This window comes from Anas acuta, chromosome 9 (genome assembly GCF_963932015.1).
Source record: "Anas acuta chromosome 9, bAnaAcu1.1, whole genome shotgun sequence".
NCBI classification, from domain to species: domain Eukaryota; kingdom Metazoa; phylum Chordata; class Aves; order Anseriformes; family Anatidae; genus Anas; species Anas acuta.
In genome coordinates this window covers 8,703,615-8,722,694 of record NC_088987.1, presented here as the reverse complement: position 1 = coordinate 8,722,694, position 19,080 = coordinate 8,703,615, and the positions used below count along the sequence as shown (strand labels likewise).

Below are 19,080 nucleotides of genomic sequence, written 5' to 3'. Positions count from 1 at the left end.
TGTGTGTTGTGAGTATTAAATAAATGTCATGAAGTTCCAATTGCTGCAACATAAAGCTTGGTGAGAATATAATAGTTCCAAGTCTTCAGAATCTGGAGAACAGACACAATAAACAGAATCAGAGCTTTTCTTAAAATAAATTGAGGTTAGAGCTGAAGGTGGCATTTGAAAACTTATAACGAGTGGAACAACCATTTCAAACTCTGTGTCAAACCCATTCTCCAATTCATGAAATACGTGTGAGGCAGCAGTTCCTAGGTCCACCAAGGGAACCAAGAATGTAAGCACCCTTTCACTGAAGTGTGTTCAAAGTTAAAATATTTCTGTGTATCATTGCAAAGACCATAGCTGTGTGCACGGTTGTGATGTACTTGCAGTTTCTATGGCCACACTGTCATGCTAATGCAAATTCAGAGTTTGCGTGGGAAATTATACCCGCATGCTTGTGTTTAGTGTCTCTATTAGTGGCTGCCTACCTGGGCAATTGAATCTACAATTTTCTCTGATGAATCTGATAGCCAGAGTGGCAAAAGTAATTTGAATTACATAGACAGAAGGAGGTAGTGACCACCAAACAACCGTCTGATCCAACAATTTTACACCGCTTGAGTTTGTGATGTAGCTGAGCTTGATGAAACAGAGCTTGATGAAACATGTTAGTTCTGTCTGAAGCCAACTTTTCATCTCTGTGAAATGGAAGTAGTTGACTCCAGAAACAAGTTGTGGATTGCCCTTCTGGTTTCTTTTCATTGCTGTGAGTTGTGGTAATGCTAGAACAGTAGCCATCTGCTCACCCCCTTTGCATCCGGACTGTGTGGTTAACTGCAATAGCTGTTGGAAGGAAAGGCAGATTTAACTAGAACACTTTTATTTGTTTCAGCCAGTTATAAAAGCAAGTGTTAATGTTTGTAAAATCATTTTATTGGCCATTAGGCCATTGGCTATGCAATTCTCATGGAGGTGCATGGAAGTGACACATATATCTGCCTGACGAGGAGTAATCCAGTACTGCGAGTATGCCCCAAACACATTTCGAAACTTGATGGTATATGCAAATTCAGGGAAATATGAACAGGGCTTTTATATGAGTTAGACACCAACATGGCCTGGCTTTCCTGGAGCATGCATAGCCCCAGAGTGCAAAAGTGCTGCTTAGTTAGGAAGAGTGATATATTTTTTCCTCTATAGCTAGACATGACTGCTGTTCATAAATATCTTCATTCAAGATCAATGTGGAGGTTAACTGAGTCCACGCTCCAGGGGTGGGCAGTGTCCAGCCCTCACCCATTTCTCTGCTTTGTGGTAGGCACTGTATGATTTTGTCTTGACTTAGGCCATTATGGCAAGGTAGCTATGGAATCCTAATTACTTTATAACATATTTTTTTTAACTCTAATTAGCTTTCATGTTTTCAGACTTCTGATACCAGCTGCCTGTTTTTGTAATACATTAAAGAAAGGAAGTCTAATCAGCAATTTTGTTTATTTTGTAAAAGAAAGCAAAACAGAAATGGAACATAGCCTTAGGAAATATAACATCACCTTGGGAAATAGAATCCAATTTTATTGACTATTGTTAGTTATTATTAGAAGAGGAAACCCTTTTAGTTTGCTTTGTGGGGCTTTTTAAATCTTTATTCAGGTGTACAAGTATAAAAATGAAAGAAACAAACAAAATGAAGTTTAAAATATACTGAAAAAATAATAATCTAAGAAATATTTAGGCTGTTAAAGCTTACCAACAAGGCACAGTATTGAAGTACGGAGAAATGACCTTTGAAAATGTCACAGAGTTTTTATTTTTATTTTTCTTTTTCTTTTTATTTATTTATTTTTGTGTAGATGAGTGCCTTAACACAGCAAACATACAAGGAATGCATTTTTTTCTTTCATGTGTGCTTTGCTAAACATTACAACTCTCCATCTTTCTTTTCTTTTAGCCACATAATCAATGAGCTGATAGAAACGGAACGGGTTTATGTAGAAGAACTTCAAAGTATAATAGAGGTAAGAAATTCTTCTGTAAATTCTTCTGGTGCTTAACCTCTAAGTCATTGCTGGGGTTGCATATCCTTCACGGGCTGAGCACTCTCACCTCCCACCTTGTGTTTATAGAACACAAGTTCTCTGTCAACAAGAGAGCTCAGCCTTGGAGATGGAAAGGAAGAAGCATGATTTGATCATTTGCCTCAGGGTTTAAAGGAAGAGGCACCTTCTTTGACCCCAGCCCACAGAATGATGACAATTGTGGAGTTCTCAAAGTTATGGGCAGAGGAACAGTTAGTAATGATCTGTGGGAGCTGACAGCTCTGATAACTGATGCATCACTCTGACATTAAAATCTGACGTCAGAATATTCTTGTCTCAAAATTTGTATTAAATAAAGACAATTTGGCTTCTACAAGAAACAGCCAAATAATCAAGCCAAATGCCACAGCTCAACAAATAAATCAAACTAACCTTTTTGTGAGGAAGCAGTGTGGCAGAAAGATAAGTGTCTATCAAACTTAGCAGTTTCTATCCCTACACATCCCAAATGGCTTTTGACTCCATGGAATGGGAGTCAAATGATGGCTAGGGCCATCATTTAATCTTTTTTGCTGATCCAGTAGTCTGTCCATTCACAGTTAAGATTATGTTTGAACAGCTATGGTGTAAAAGCTCTAGGGAAAATTAGAAGCATCAGAAATTCATGAAGCAACAAAGAAGCTGGCATAGGAGAAGCCTTTGTGTGCTCTGTTGAGAACCAAAAGTACATAGGCTTTGGGGCTTTTTAGTGTCTCAGACAGTATTTCTTCCTTGGTAAAAAATAGCCTGGTTTTATTATCATCTCTCCTCTGCAGGGTTATGCTTCAGAAATGGACAATCCCAACTTAGTACATCTGATTCCATCTACGCTCCAGAACAAGAAGGAAATTCTTTTTGGGAACCTCCCGGAAATCTATGAATTCCACAACAGGCACGTGAGAACTGCTGGTTGTCCTGTACTCCTGGTGCTGCTGACACTTCTAATCCCTTTATATAGGGTGCTTTGTTACACTCCTATGTACACAGGCAGGAAAAGTCGTCCTCACTTTGCCTCTGTGTGTGTCCTATAAAACCCATGTGTAGACAACACCCCTGAGATCATCAATTTCATCTCTTTGTGAAAGCTTATACCTTTTCATGCATTTTCTAGTGATTTCCCCTGGCATTATTAATTTTGAATGTCCCTAGTGGCAAGTATTTTATGACCTCCCTTGGTACACTTGTAAACGTCACAGGGCTAAGTCCTGATGTTCTTTCTCTGCCCAAGCGCCTCTGTGTTGAAATTTTCTCAGTTATTTGTCCTATATTTCTGGTATCACATCAGCAGAAGACATGATACTTTTGAGAGCACTTTTCTTAAGGAATTTTATCATTCACATGTTCTAAAACCTCTCCAGAAGCCTTGTCTGCACTTTGGACATTCATCAGCAAAACGTATACCTGATCTGGTGCCCATAACTACAGAATACCGAGTATGGACAAGATTAAGCTCTTTTTGATCCCCTTCCAAAACACAAAACTTAAGGCCACTTATTTTAATTTCCTGCTTTTCTTAGTCCTGATTAAGTAAACCTGTCTGTAGTCAAGGTGAGAATTTAATTATATTGAATAATGATTGCCTGTAAGATGCAACAGTTGAACAAAATGAAAAACAAACAAACTTTTGCAAATTTAATTATTATACCAGAGCAACTTACACATAGTAGAAAAAATATTTTCCAATTTACATATCATTTTGAAAGAATGTCTTCTATTTTGACAATGTAATTCCCCTCCTGTTGCAAGCCTGGTCTTTCTTTTCCTAAAGGCTTAAGTGCATTGACTGCCAGTGACTGCATCGGTCTTTGGACTTCAGCCCACATTTTCATTGCTTGCTGATTAAACAACTGCATCTGACAGAGCTTTTTTGTCTTTTCTAGCTGCTCTGAAATATGCTTATAACCAAATGGGAAGCGGGTGTTTGGGCTACATATTGGAAATAAATCTCAACAGCCAGAGGAACCAGGTGTATGAGTTGCTTGTGAGCAGATGAAACCATGATAATATTGGTGATTTGGGCAGTCAGCTGTGAACTGTATCCCATTTTCTAAAATACATGTAATATATTTATTTGTGTGTCAGAGTTGTTGTTTCTCCCATTAAATCTTTTTACTACAAAAACATAGACTTTAATCTGGATTTATATGGAAGTTATGGAAGTTATTTATATGGAAGTTTATATGGCAGTGTGAATAGGATGTTCCATTATTGTTTGCTTTCCTTTCTTCTTTGCAGGATTTTCCTTAAGGAAATAGAAAATTGCATTGAAAATCCTGAGCTTCTTGCCCGATGCTTTTTAAAAAGAGTAAGTCAATCCTTTTGCGAGTTTGCATGAGTATCTATGGTCTTATCCTACAATGCTTACAGACTTACTCCTATCTTTTCACTCTGATTGCTTGTGCAAATGAGGTAAATTCATATAAGCAAATATTCACAAATTAATCCACTATTAATGGGTGTATATTTTGAAATCTGGACCTTTAGCTGGTTTATTATAGGATGGGATCTATTACTGTTATTTTACCAATGTATTGTAAGCCCTGGTTAAAAAAAGAAATGATCCAAGTGTTTGACCTGCCTGAATATACAACAGGCACCACCGTACAGTAAATAAGGAGAGAACAGTTAATGGCAGATTGCTCTCAGACCGCAGATATCTCTGTCTTCTCTCTTTTCTCTGCACCATTCAGGAAGCTTACTGCCCTGCAACCAGTTCAGTAGAGTCTACCACCTTCCTTGTGTGGTGAAACTCCACCAGCTCCATAAGCCTGGGGCTGATTCCTTTACGTGTTCGCATAATTCAACAACCAAGTGGGATTCTCCCCACTTGTATGAAGTGCTGAGGGTTAGCTGTTTGTTTAGAGTGAGCTCAGTTTATGAGAAGGCCCAAAGCTTCAGTTTATCATTCAAGTGGTGGCTTTAGTCAGATGCCTGTGCCTTTGCTTCCAGTGCCTGAGTTCTGCAGCAACCTCCTCTGGGAGCTCCTAGTCATGCCCCCATTAGCATGACTGTTTCCTGTGGCATAACAAAAGGTGCTTGTTTGTCTAGCACTCATTCAGAGTGCCTACTAATAAGAAAAACCTGTTTTAGAGGGTTGCTACAGCTTTCTTATACTCTGACAAAGCAGCTGCTAGAATAAGACCCTGTGTGTCATATAGGAGAGGGAAGAGGAATGGAAAATGGGAAAATCTGTTCTTTTCTCTGTAGTCAGTGTACCTTTTGCTTCCACTGCACACTACATCTAGCATTTGCCACTTTTCTAGTGTACATGTTGATTTTTTTAAAAAATACTTTTAAAGAAAGTTCAAATTCCATGTTTAAATGTTGCACCTTTTGTCTCTCTCTGTCAAAACAGCTGCTGAGCCCAGTTCTCCTCTCTATTCTACCAATGTAAAATCAGCATCACTAAAACTGTGCTTCAGGTGTCAGGTGAAAGAAAATCAGTCCCTCTTGTCATATTTGCTTATCAGCTTCCATTGGCTAGTCAAACCCCAAACGTTATGAATAAGAAGTTAAATTTTGTGTTTGCTTTTTCCCTATTTCAAATCTTGCGCTGAGAAGGCAGAAGCCTATCTCCTGAAAGGTCTGTGCTCACACAGAAGCACCTTTGATTCAAAGGCTTCCCCTCCTGTTCTGTTTTTAGAAGAAGCCACATAAAATCCAGAAAGTTGTTGTTTCTGTTGGACTGCCTTTAGGAGGCACAAACAAAAGTCTGGTTGTGTGCTTGTGTTCCCCACAGTTTGGCAGCTTTTTGCGTCTTCCCACTGAGCAGAGGCTTCTGCCTTGCCCTGTGAGTTGTGACTGCGCTTGCCGTGGCATGGGGGTAACCGAAACAGCTGCTCTTCAAAGCCATGGCTGGTTCTGGGAGGAAATTCACGTTGTTGCAGATTCACTTCTGTTTCTCCTTTGTCCCGGTGTAACCTTCCTGCCATCACAGCTTGGTGGGCCTGTAATTAGAAACAGACTGGTACTTTTTGAAGAATATTATCCTGTCTGATCACACTGGACCTTTCCGCCGTGATTCTAGAGCTGCTTGAAAGCGTTCCAAGAGCTGCAGTGGGATGCCCTGGTGCCTGGCTGAGACCCTCCATCCCCTCTGTGTCATTCCCCTCCTGTGTCCCCACCCATTCTCCCACCTCCACCAATGCCACCTGGTCAGCTGGCACCAGAAATACAAACCCATCTTCTCAGGCGATGGCAGGAGCAGCACATGGAGTTCCAGCATATTTCTCCTCTCTGACTTCTCTCCTGGAACACAGCAGCAAAATCAGGTGCAAGATGAAACAGAAATGCCCCTCTTGTCCTCCCTCACACTTTGCCTGATCTTGTTAGGGCATGATCATCAAGTGAACCAAACTGCAAGTAAGCCAGCTCAACTTCACCCCCGTGGTACCTGGGGTAAATACTATCATGAAGGTACCTGACCTTGCTTAAAGCTCTGTGTGGCACAGACTGCACAGATGCTCAAAGATGGGGTGTGTGCTGAAATGCCTCGCAGGATGGACCTTGTAGCACTATATCAGCAATAAGATGAATGCTCTAGTTTGGTCTGCCAAAACTGGGGCTGGGAAGAAGGAAAGCTCACTAAACCAAAGCAACAATGCTTGGGAAGAATCGCAAGGTGTGTCAGACAGCTTACAAACATATGCCAGGTGAGGTGCCTGGCAGGAGTGACTCACTGTGGATTACCAGTTACTTATTCATATTGCAACCATAGAAAAAGAGAATAATTTGACAGGAATTGTGAAAGTACTTTAGCACCTGACCAGAAACCTTGGTGTTGGATTCAAAGAGCTAAATTCTGATCTCAAAGAAAATATATTCATAAAGCAGCAGTCAAGTTCCATAAGTGGAACTGTGCATGTATGCCACAGAAATACACTGTGAGTTAAAGCTTACTATGATTCCAGGGTGCAAGTTCATCATGGAAAGGAAAGTCATAACATGATGAGCATGGTGTGAAAGTACCAGTGGGAAGTCAGAACCTCTGAATATTGAAACAGAGATGTGTGAAACATTTAACGCTAGGATTTGAGTAACTAAATAATTCATTATGTCTTGGAATTTTAGAGTCTGAGCCTAATAATTTTATCAGTAATGTTCTATTCCTTACACACACACTATTGCAGAAATTAAAAACTGGATCTAAAGATGTAGGTATCAGCCTGAGCTGGTATCACTGATGCATGTAGCAGTAGATTGCGTTAGCACAGGGCAGTTCCACTAGGGCAGGTTACTGGTGAGTTGTTGATCATTTTACCTTTCCTTTATGTCAAACAGGTACTTGTCTTTTTGCCCCTGCTCTTGACTGTCACTGTTTCTGTTCTTGCCCTGTCCAATTAGGTTTCTATAGGCCAGAAACAAATTGTAATGCTTGATTACCCTTTTTAATTATTTTAATTTTGTGGGTTTTACCCCCTGCTAACTTTCCTCCAAGGCAACATGTACAAACAATCCTATTTAGGTGAAGAAAACTCTACGCTTCTTTTGAAACAGCACCATTAGTATTCTATTAAGTTGCAGTGGAGCTTTTTGATTGCATAATCCTTGACACAGTGAGGTGTTGCATGGCACAGTTCTGCTTCTTTTATATCTGATTCATCAGGGTGACGCCAGTAAGGGCTATAGAAGAAAATATCAACAATACTGCTTTCTTCTAGTAACTATGAAAAAGAAAATGTTTTCCCTGTAGCAAGGGTAAGTAGGCACTGTCCAGTGGCCTGAAAGCACAGAGGAGAGAGCCAGGAATTCCTGGGCTTTATTTTTGGCACCAGTTCATTAACTGAGGTCATGCCCACCAGGCTAGGTGCAGAGATAAGAAGCTCCAAGCTGGTCAGGCACAGCCAGTCCTGCTCCATGGTGGTGTAGCTGCAGGCCTTCTGAGCTAGTTGGGCTCGTTGTTAGCAAGCTAACAATCTGGCAGAGGAACATCTGTCAGTCGGGATCCATCCATATAACCTAGGGAGCTTGAAATCTCCCTGGGCTTTCATAGCGATTGCCTTTGTTTTCACTGAAGTCAATGAAATATTGCTGTGGACTTCAGTGGGAGCACCTGGAGTGTAGTCAAAGGTAAATACAGGTCAAGAGAATCCACCACATCTAATTTGGATAGGACAGTTTAAGCAGTTCTCCCTGCCTAAGCTAGAACAGCAAGACGAACTTGCCACTTACCATTCTGTGCCAGTAGCATTAAAAAAGAATTGCATTTCTAATTGTGTGTGGGTTTTTTTGTTTTTTGTTTGTTTTCAAATAATCAATCACCCTCTCAGCAATACAACAGTTTTGCAATTAGGCTATGTGCCTTTCAGTCTGCAGTCTTCTTGCTTTGTGCAAATAGTGAGAAAAAATCATTTTTTGGTGTATTTAATTTATGAAAGTAAAGAGCAGGTTTGGTAGCTTCGGTATATTTTTACATACAGACTTATGACCATGAATTAATTACTTCTGTGTGTTAGGATGGCAGGTAAGAAAAAGTATGACTCATGGCAGATGCTTTGTGGATCCTTTCTTCTTGCCTTACTTAAGCTCTCCTTTTCTTGCAGAAAGAGGACCTCCAAATATATGAAAAATACTGTCAAAACAAGCCAAGGTCTGAAGCTCTCTGGAGACAATGTGGAGACAGCATCTTTTTCCAGGTGGAATTGCATTTCAGACTAGCAGTGGGAGACCATCAAATGTGTTTTCCTTCTTCCTTTTCTTTAGAAAACTTAGAGAAAAAATAGAGATTTTTCTGCATGATCGTTATCCTGATGGCAGGTGCTCAGTATGTGTCAATGTGCTCTCTGCAGGAGGTTAGATAGAATAGTTCCTGGACAGGAGCCTAGTTCTTCAGGCTATAGCCAAACCAAAGAATTGCTGGCTTCTTTGCAAATCCCAGATGATTGCAATCTCATGAGCAAGGCACGCCAGATTTTGACACCAAGCTGAGCTTTTGATTAGCTCTCGTTTAGATATGTTTTCACTGTGGCAAAAGTAACCTGGAAACTCCTATGCAGATGAAACAAATTTCTCTCTCAATTAATTCACAGACATACTGATTTTAGATTACCAAATGATAATGATCTTGGTGTCTTGCCTGTGTTTCAAGGAGCAGTGATATTTTTCTTTCCTGTTATCTCTTACAGGAATGTCAACGTAAATTGGATCATAAGCTTTCACTAGATGCTTATCTTTTAAAGCCAGTCCAGAGAATCACCAAGTACCAGTTGCTATTAAAGGTCAGTTTTCCACAAGAGTGCAAAGGATTCCATTGCATAGCTTGTTTTACCTAAATAATTGCATATCAGTGTTGTTGTCTGAAGGACTACCTGGAAATAAATCCTCTCTCACTTCTTCAACAAATACTTAGTAAGGCTAAGTTGTAAAATGGTAACAGAGTCAAAGAAAGGACCTCCCTTTAAGGATAAGTACTTTTATTACTTCACTGGGAAAATGAAATAGCATACGTTATATAGCAAGTATTTTATTATTTTAATTATCTTTAAACAGAAATTGAAAATGGTTTTATCGGGTCAGTGTGGTTTTACAGTTTGGAAACAGGAACTGATGCTCCAAATCCTGTCTCTAACATCCAACCCCATTTAACAGAACTCTTCCAGCTCTCTGAACCTACTGTTTACCCATAGTTGTGACTCAGATCTTTCAGAAGGATCCACTCCTTTTTGGTGCCTACATTTTGAAGACCCAATTAGGAACAAATTGTATGTAAATTTTCCACAGGATGTATATAGAAACCTCAGTTTTCATTTGGTTGGAACTGCGAGCGGTCCACACTTGAAATTTTGGCCTGAACGGAGCAACAGGAAATAGATACTCTCAGGCCAATTAAACTTTTTTAAGATGGTGGCTTAAGTTCCTGTCTTCATCTCCTCAGTTCTTAAACATAGCCAATGTTTGCTTCTCTTCCTTATGGGAAGGCAGTGAAGGCGAATTACATGCTGTTCTGAAGCATCTGGACTTAATGCAGTGCTCTGTACTGTCACAAAATCTAGTGTGAAATTTGCATTGAGGGTTTTAGGCTCTAATCTTTTTTGCTAATAGCTATCATGGCACTGGCTAAATTATGTCAGCTTGTGATGATCTGTCTGGTTATTCACTTGTGCAGTATTTCTGTGCCTTGTTACTGATTTTATGCAAAACTCTAGAATCCAGAAATTGAAGGAGGTTATTAAGAATGGTGCTGACACCAGTACCTTTGTATCAACTTAATCCAGAAATAAGTTTGGCTCCCTTTTTTGAAAGTATTTTTGAAAACATTTTTAAAACATTTTTTGAAGCTTTCTTCTTAAGGGAGAAAGGAGAAAATGTCAAGGTGTTCAGAAGAGTAAGAGTAAACCAGATTCTACTTCTAATTTGGAATATGACTGTAAATAAATGTAGGATTAAATCAAGGAGTAAAATTCTCAAGCAAAACGGGTTACAGCCATTGGAGCTGAAGCTGGTCAGACCAGTTTTGTACATAGGAACAAAGCTTTGGCAAGGACATTTCGTTTGTCAGGGATTATGAGATCTGTGAAGATGGTGCACTAAGTTCCTGGCAGCAGGAGATTTTAGGAGTGTAGGAAAATTGGAGTGTGAAAAAAGGGCAACAACTTTTGTGCCTTAACTGTGTGCCTTGGTGTGCAAGAGGCAGACTAATTTTAATTCTGATTGCAACCCTCGGGTTTCAATCAGTTCAGCTAATATTAAAACCTGTAGTCCCTCTATAAGGATGCAGATTACAGGGATCCATACTGGTCCTAGAAATTGTGCAACAGGTACCATAAGAGGCTTTTAGCCTCCAAACCCTGGTTGCCCAGATATCTGGGGATAGACTCCTGCTGTTTTGGGTTTGCAAAAACTACTTTTTTTTTGCAGTCCTGTCTCACAGGAGAACAAGTGCCTCTGTTTTTGGAATAAACAATTTCCAAATATGGCTGAAAATTATGTACCTGAATGAGAATCATGTAAATGGCCATATATGGTTATATATGGCCATTTACACCATGAAAACGATGAGGGAAAAATAACTGGAGTCTTGATTCATTGCTGGATATATTTCTGGGGCATGCTTTCTATTGGCATTGTGGCCAGTGTAGGGAAAGAAAACTAAATTTACTGTCCAGTTCTTAGTCACGTCCTATTGTTGTAACACTTTATTTCTTGGTTTCTTTACATTTTGCATTTCTGAACTCAATCTTGCATCCAACAAAACACTTTTTTTCATACCACTGACAGATGTATAGGGCACGGACAAGTCAATAGTGAATAATAATAATAAAAAAAAAAGTCTAACAGCTAATAAATTTATTCTTTCCACTGAATAGTGGATGCAGATTCCAAGCATCAAAATCATAGGTCACTGTAGGTGTCAGTAGTCAATAATGCTACTTCTTTTGGTTACAGTCAAATTACTTTCTCTGTTCAGTGGTGGGAATCCTGATTGGCTTTGGTTTCAGATTCTGTGGTATAATCATGGTATCTTCCAGGTCCTTTGAGATTCGTGACTTCTCAAGACTGTACCAACCACATGTGGATCTCTTAACCCTTTTTCCCCAGATACTTTTTTTTTCCCAGTCTGTTTCTGATTTCATGTTGATACTCATTGGCAAATAGTTCTTCCTATGCAATAAGGTAAAACAACAAACAAAACACAAATTTGTGCATCTGAATAAGGTTCAAGCTCCTCTGTAGGCAGAGGATGTGTCTTTCAGGATTTGCATAAATTATATTCATTGGTTCCAGGAAGAGAACTAGGTCCTGAGCTATGACTAGAAATCTTCAAGTAAAAAACACATGTAGAAATAAGAAAAGTCATTCTCATAAGGAGCTCTGCCAGGCTAAGTAAATAGTTGGCCCTAAATACTTGGAACTCTAAATAGAATCTCTCTATGTGAAGTGATTACAGAAACGGAGCCCTCAAAAGGTATTATTTGTTAATTTCCTTGTTTTGGGCACATGTAGTTTAACTTGTCCAGTTTTATTTCTTGTCCAAGAGGATGGAAGATAGAATGACTTCCATCATTTCAAGCAGAATATAATATTTAAATATTTTTTTTCTAGATGTCAGCATTGCTCTGTGAAATGACTGTCCCTTAAAAAAGATTGTCAACATTTGCAGATGTAGATCTGTAATTCATAGTGAAGAGGTAGAGAATAAGAAGTGGGGAGGATTTATGGTAATCTTTCTTACTTCCTCCACCAAAAAGTTAACATCTGAAAAAGATGTTTCATAGATTAAAAAAGCTTCACATAATTTAGGGAAGAGAGATTTGTGAGATGATTTGACCACAGTTTAATCATCTATACAGGAACCGACTTCTTCCCATTCAGACTTTATCTAGCAGACAAGAGCTTGTTAAGACCTAATGACTGGAACATCAAGTCTGACAAACTCAGACTAGAAAATAATTTATATTCTTAGTAGTGGGGATACATATCTCCTGGAACAAATTGCAAAGGGAAACAGTGAGTTCTGTAACACCAGAAATCATTGTATTAAGTTTGAGGTTTTTTTTATAGGAGGTATGGAGTAAAAAGACAGGATGTAATTCTGTGATGTGCAAAAGATCATTGTAAATGTATCAAAATGGTCCTATCTCATCTTTAATGAACCCATAAAAGTTGAAAATATGAAAAAGCTCAAAGTGTCCATCCTCAATGACAATCCTGGCAAATGTCCTGTTTTATTTTATCTTACATGTCTGCTAATCTGTCTATGCAGCACAAACTTCAGGGAGGATTGTGTTATGGTGGCTTCAGGTATAAGAACTTTTCAAGTATTTTTTTTCATCTTTTTTTAATCAGGAAATGCTGAAGTGTAGCAAGAATTCAGAGGGTACTGCTGAACTGGAAGAGGCCCTGGCTACAGTGCTTGATATCATCAAGTCAGTAAATGACTCCATGCACCAGATAGCTATCACAGGATATGAGGTATTATTTATTGTTGTTCTTACTGTTGTTCTTAGTGTTGTCTTGATCCACACAATGTTCATGTCATCACTGATCATATTGTGCCCATGGCTGGTACACTTTGCAGGAACCTGTGACACATTCTTGAAGGATGCCTCTCAGTGGCACGTTGTAGTGACCAGAAAGACATGTTAACTTCTCTGTCAACATGGGGATGGATGATGAATGTGGGGAGGAAGCAGTACAAATGCAATCCATATGAGTAATCACACACAAAACTCATTTGTAGGTGAGAGGCAGCAAGCGTGACTGACGTAACTTAAGAAATTTGCTGGAACTGTCTATGACCCCAATGCAAGTCAAACATTTCCAAATCTTTTGCTCTTAGGGAGGAAAATTTGGCTTCCATTTAAAGTGGGTAATAGAATCCACCCCAGTGACTGGCAAATTCATTATCTGAAATGTGAAATAACAGTCACAGTACAAATAAAAGGCCATGAATGTATATATCTCTCTACTGAAGCTCCGCTAAAGTCATATGACTTGCAACATCCAGTACTGCCTTCAGAAAATGAACCCTAGAGTGAGAAGTGGAAGTGATTGACGTGTAAAAGAGAAACATGTCTGGTGAAATGAGGCCTGAGGGTGATGTGATTGCCCATTTTGAAATAGCTGCAGGGTGAAATTGTCAAGGAAAAACACGCAGAACAGCCTGGTTGAAAGAACTATTATATCAGAGTAACGGGGTTTAGTCTGAGCACCAGAAAAACAGCATTCTGTGCAGAATGTGACTGCCAGAAGATGTGCACAGTCTGTACTGACTGTGTCTGGGTGGCAAGACTTATTTTGTGTTTTGCAGGATGGAGTGCCTTCAGGAATTTTAATTTCTATATTTCTCCCTTTTGTTCAAGTGCATCTGCACCTGGTAGCTGAACAAATAATGCCCATTAGATCAGCATTATTTTATAAATGAATTTAAGTGCATGCTTAGCTATTCGTTGTAGATCCACTGCTGTACACAGTTGGAGGTGCTCCTGTGGGTTGTGCATTATAGTTAAAATGAGGATATGAGTTCTTATCTTGCAGTATCTGTACTGAGTTGAATGTGATCTGGTGGCCACCTCGTTATATTAGTAAACACATAGACTAGCTGTAGTTCCTGTGGATTAGAGAAACACCACAGGTTCTAAGCACAGTTTAGGTCTCCCAAACCTGAGAAACTTAAGTAAAGCGTATACTTTACTCCAGTCCTCTGTACGGCTACAAGCTGCACCAAGTTGATTATGCATGGTTGCGTGGATTAGAAGTTGATCCATGGGGTCTTGTACTATGTCTTCACACTGAGAGCTGGGTTTAGATTAATAATATAGCATGAAAATTTCCTTCTCTGTTTAAATTAGCAGTATCTTGTTGATAAATTTTCCATCCAATCTTCATTTTTTTCCAGTTTTTCTTCATGTAGGAGAAGCCTACTATATTCAAATTTGTTGGCTGGATAGATATAGTTTGTCGGTTTTTTAATTTCTCCAACAAGCAAGGTCAAATCCAGCACCTGGCTATTTCTGCCATTGAAAATTCTTAAAGAATTTTTTATTAATAGGAATTCTTTACAAGAATTCTTAAATAATTCTTTAAAAATAGTCCCTTTTCCCCTTCTACTTTTGGATTTGTCAGACTTCCATGAAATGCCAGGCAGTAGCCCCAGTACTAGTAGACATTTACCTCTGCTTTATTGCGTGGACTGAAAGATGTGAAAAGGTGCAGCACGGTTGGATGTGTAGCCCAATGCTGACAGCATTCCTGAGATGGTTTGTTACATGATTATTAAATGGGGTGAAAGTGTAAAAGTACATGAATCCAATACTTTCTTCTCCCCATTACCCCAATCCCTGGTGCTCAGGTCTGATGCCAAATCAACACCTCCCATTGCTCATAAAGCCACACCCCACCTTGTGGAGTCTACAATGCCCACACAGGCATGGTAGAAATACTTGCCTAAAACACCTTTCAGAGATGGATATTATGCCAGTGGAAAAGCAGGTTTTGTGGCAGCTGATGAATGCTCCTAATTGCATAGGCAATTCTATTTCTTGGAGCTGTGCACATACAGTCTTGAGGAGCTGAACTCTTATGTAAGAAATTGTCAATATGGAAGGTTTGGGCTTTTTTTTTTTTTTTTCAAAGCCACTAAAAGTGTAAAGTAAAGCTTGGAGAGCAGAACTTTCAGAGATGTTTCCTACAATCATCCTAATAAATCTTCATGTATTCAAAAGGTTTATTTGTATTCAATTTGGCCTGGGTAGTTTGTCCATTAGCTATGCAGCACTTGAGCCATTCATACATCTCTCTTATCTTCCATAAGCATGAAATGCAGTGTATTGTTCTGACAGGAAATAATTATATCTGAGATAATGATGAAATCATTCACCTTAAATAAACTTTCTTTAGGACAAAATATCACTGTCCACTAGCACAAGTTCCCAGGAATGGTGTCCTCCTTTCTGTATTTCTGCCCACACTGAAGACAAGAGTCCAGGTTTTGTAGGCTAGTATTCAAAGTCTTTTGTAGAATTGCTGCAAACTGCCATCCCCATTCATCCTCTTTCTCTCTGCAGTTGTGGCCTCCCACTTCTGTTGCTATAATCCCAATCCTAGACCCAAGACTGAAGAGGCATAGCTATCACAAAAGTTGAACTGAGCTTCGGGATCTCAGTGCTGTATTAAACAGTGGCTGGAGTGACAGGAGGCTCTCAACACTGTAAAAAAAATAAATAAAAGGAAATGCGTATTTTTGATTTAGCTTTCTGTTTCATCAAAACCTTCTTTCCGCAGGTTTGTGGTTTACACCAGCCTGCACACGTAGATGCAAACATACAGTCCTGTATGCAGGAAAACCAAACTCTCTAACTCTGTGTATTAGAAATGGCAAATGGTTATATTATAGAAATGACTGAGTCTTTTGGAGAGTCTCATAGTATCCTGATATGAAGTGGAGAAGTACCTCAACAAACCCTCATTTTGCAGTTGGATCTAGGTTAGAAGAAGGGGAGCATGAGAGAGACCAATTTGCACTCCGTGCTTTAAGAAATCACTCCCACTCAGAGCCAACATCTTTACCTTATAATCAACAGAACATAACAATGCTGAAAATATGTCCTTTAATAATGAACCAAGCTTATTCCCTAAACTACTTATACAAAGCACTCCCAGAAAAACTTGCCATTAGCATAATTATACTCATCATTAGTTCTAAAGCCCATTACCATGTAGATGCTGCCATGTCCTCTATCCACATATTACTATGCTCTTTAGTAATGAACTGAGCTATACTTGTTTGTGCTGCTGGCATCTGAGCCAAATATCATTTACATCCATTGAAGTGTTTCCCCATAAGTGGTCCTGTCCTCAGACAATGGCTTTAACTCAGAAAGCTCTGGTTCCTGCTTATAGTTTCACTCTCCCTCAGATACTTTTAGGGCTCTTTGGTGCATTTACTCGCTTTTTGCCCAAGGCTGTAGAGAGTTGCGTAGCTTGCAGACGGTGAGCTAAGAAACAATTGTCAAAGCTTTTAAATGCTGTTTTGCAACAGGAGGGAATTACATACCTACATACCTCTGAGCACCAGTCTGTCTCCAGACATCTAAATGTCTTTACAGTTCTTGTCCAGGGATGCATACATCAGAAGCTCATAGCAGAGAAGAAACTGAACCTGGATCTTTCAGAGCTAAGGCATTTGTTTGGATATCTGGACTGCATTGGTCTTCATACTGCTTTGGGATCAGGAGTTGTGAAACCCAATTCTTGTCAGAAAAAGACACTTCCGTGGTCATCAGAGGACAAACAGTGTGTCAGATCTAAAGAGGTCCTGAGACAGACCTTAGACACTAACTGTGAATGGGGAGACAAATGGAATTATGGAGATAGAAAACAGTGGGTTAATGGTGATAGGAAGAAACCACACAGGTTTAGGCCACAGATATGAGCAGATGGGCTTGCAGATGTAACACGTCTGCTCTTCCATAAAAGGAATGCCTAGGCACATGCCTCTGCCTGGAAACTTAATCAGCACTAGAGGAAAGGACTGTGCTTGAGATTGCCCTAGTTTGAACATAATGTAGGTTCTCTTGTTTCCTTGCCTGCTAGGGGGATGTTAGTGAGCTTGGTAAGCTGTTGATGCAAGGTTCCTTCAACGTGTGGACTGACCACAAGAAGGGTCACAACAAGGTGAAAGACTTGGCTAGATTCAAACCGATGCAGAGACACCTGTTCCTCTACACCAAGATGCTGCTTTTCTGCAAGAAACGAGAGGAGAACACAGATGGTCATGAGAAGACGGCTTCGTACAGCTTTAAAAATTCATTAAAGGTAATAAATGTGGTAACGGGAAAGGGGGAAAAATAGTCTGGCTCTCAAAATACAGGGAGGTTTCCACGTGGAGCTGAAGAATGTAGCCATATCTGGAGCTATCTCGCAACCATGAGTAAATGGAAGCTCCTGTTTTAGTTTCAATTTGGAGACAGATCCAGCCATATGTCTTGCAATTCCAGATGTTGGTTTTGCAACTCACTACAAACTGGCACCTTGTGTGTTCCTGCCTAGTGTCCCTTAGAGAGGAGCATGGCTGCATGGACTCAGAACTCTGTTCTGCCTATAGGCAGAACAAATCACTGACAGGAAATTGAAAACCTCAAACTGAAATTTTCTATAGGTGGACAAGAGTCAACATAGTGTTGAAAACCAACCTGCAGTATGAAGCAAACGAAGCAAAGAGGATAAACCCATGGTCAGATAGTAGCCAGTGTTACTTTTGAGCATATTTGTTAATTGTTATTTTATTTTGCCTGTGACAATCAAGATGATGAGTGATAAATCATAAATTGAGAAATACATGTTCTAAATCTTTGTTTTTAATGACTCCCTAAGGTGCAGAAATGAATGCAGTCTTTTAAAAATGCATCTCAGAGGAGACAGAATTTAAAGACTGTTGACATTTTCCAGAGTCCAGCTTCTTCTTTTCTATTTTCAAACAGATGAGCACTGTGGGCATTACAGAAAATGTAAAAGGAGATAACAAGAAGTTTGAGATCTGGTATAACGGCAGGGAAGAAGTCTATATCATTCAGGTAACAACAATCCTTTATTTCTAAGGTCTATGTTTCCTTTTAATAGAATTACTTTTGAGGAAGTTTTCAGTGTTGTGACTTTAATTGTCCTGTACAGTCATTCTGTTGGTAGTAAAATTACCAATATGTCATTGTGGAAGTACAACTTTGGGCAAAAAAAGAAAGCGAAGTAATGGAAAATTATTTAGTGAGTTGGACAGAAAGGCAAAGACTGGACCTTAGGTTTATAGTAGCCATTCCATCTCAAAGAGTGGCCTTTGCTTTCTTTTGATCTTAAAAGGGTTGATTGCTAGGTGAAACCAAGAGCAAATGTAGGTCAAGGCATCCAAGGAACTGACAACATTCTTTAACTAGATCTGCTTTGTCTTTTCCTTTTGTATTCTCAGGCATCTTCTGTTGAGCTGAAAAACACTTGGATTTCAGAGATTCGCAAAGTCCTGACAGGACAACTGGAGGCATGCAGAGGTAGGACACAGCTGATCTGATCATATTGCTTTCCTTCTGTAGCTGTGTGTGACATCGTGGAGCTGGGATAAGTTCTAGCATTGTCCAGTACTACCAGTGAAATTAGCAAGAACAGATCTTCTATGCAAAGATAAGTTGGGAGATTGCAGCATTGCTGGGATTTAAACCCATGTGTATGAATAATTATTCCACTCACAATTAGTCTGAGGAACATGATTTCTGTCTGTTCTCCCTCTCAAGCGCAACATTAGAAACATCCATTTACATCAGCATGTCAGGAGATGGGGTCCCGTTCTTCACTCTGTGCCTTCTCAAGACTGACACAAAAGATCTCCTTCCACACAAATGAAAGCACACAGCAACTGTTCCCATTCTTTGCTTTACTTTGTGATTGATTTTTTTTCCCTGTATATGGGAAAGTATGAGGGCAGCGATTGTTTTAAATATGACTATCAGTCAGTTATCCCATCTCCTCTCCTCTCCTCTCCTCTCCTCTCCTCTCCTCTCCTCTCCTCTCCTCTCCTCTCCTCTCCTCT

General features: G+C 39.5%; 1 protein-coding gene across 9 annotated transcripts in view; it reads left to right on the top strand.

Annotated features, from left to right (window-relative positions):
• MCF2L2 (MCF.2 cell line derived transforming sequence-like 2) overlaps positions 1 to 19,080 on the top strand; it is a 158,769-nt gene that overhangs the window by 115,483 nt on the left and 24,206 nt on the right. For all 9 annotated transcript variants that reach the window (XM_068691806.1, XM_068691811.1, XM_068691808.1 and 6 more), the window contains 9 exons: positions 1,940 to 2,006; positions 2,843 to 2,958; positions 4,302 to 4,371; positions 8,609 to 8,701; positions 9,191 to 9,283; positions 12,852 to 12,977; positions 17,100 to 17,321; positions 17,987 to 18,079; positions 18,466 to 18,544. In XM_068691806.1, coding sequence (XP_068547907.1) covers positions 1,940 to 2,006; positions 2,843 to 2,958; positions 4,302 to 4,371; positions 8,609 to 8,701; positions 9,191 to 9,283; positions 12,852 to 12,977; positions 17,100 to 17,321; positions 17,987 to 18,079; positions 18,466 to 18,544 — 959 coding nt within the window. The remainder of the gene's footprint in view (positions 1 to 1,939; positions 2,007 to 2,842; positions 2,959 to 4,301; positions 4,372 to 8,608; positions 8,702 to 9,190; positions 9,284 to 12,851; positions 12,978 to 17,099; positions 17,322 to 17,986; positions 18,080 to 18,465; positions 18,545 to 19,080) is intronic.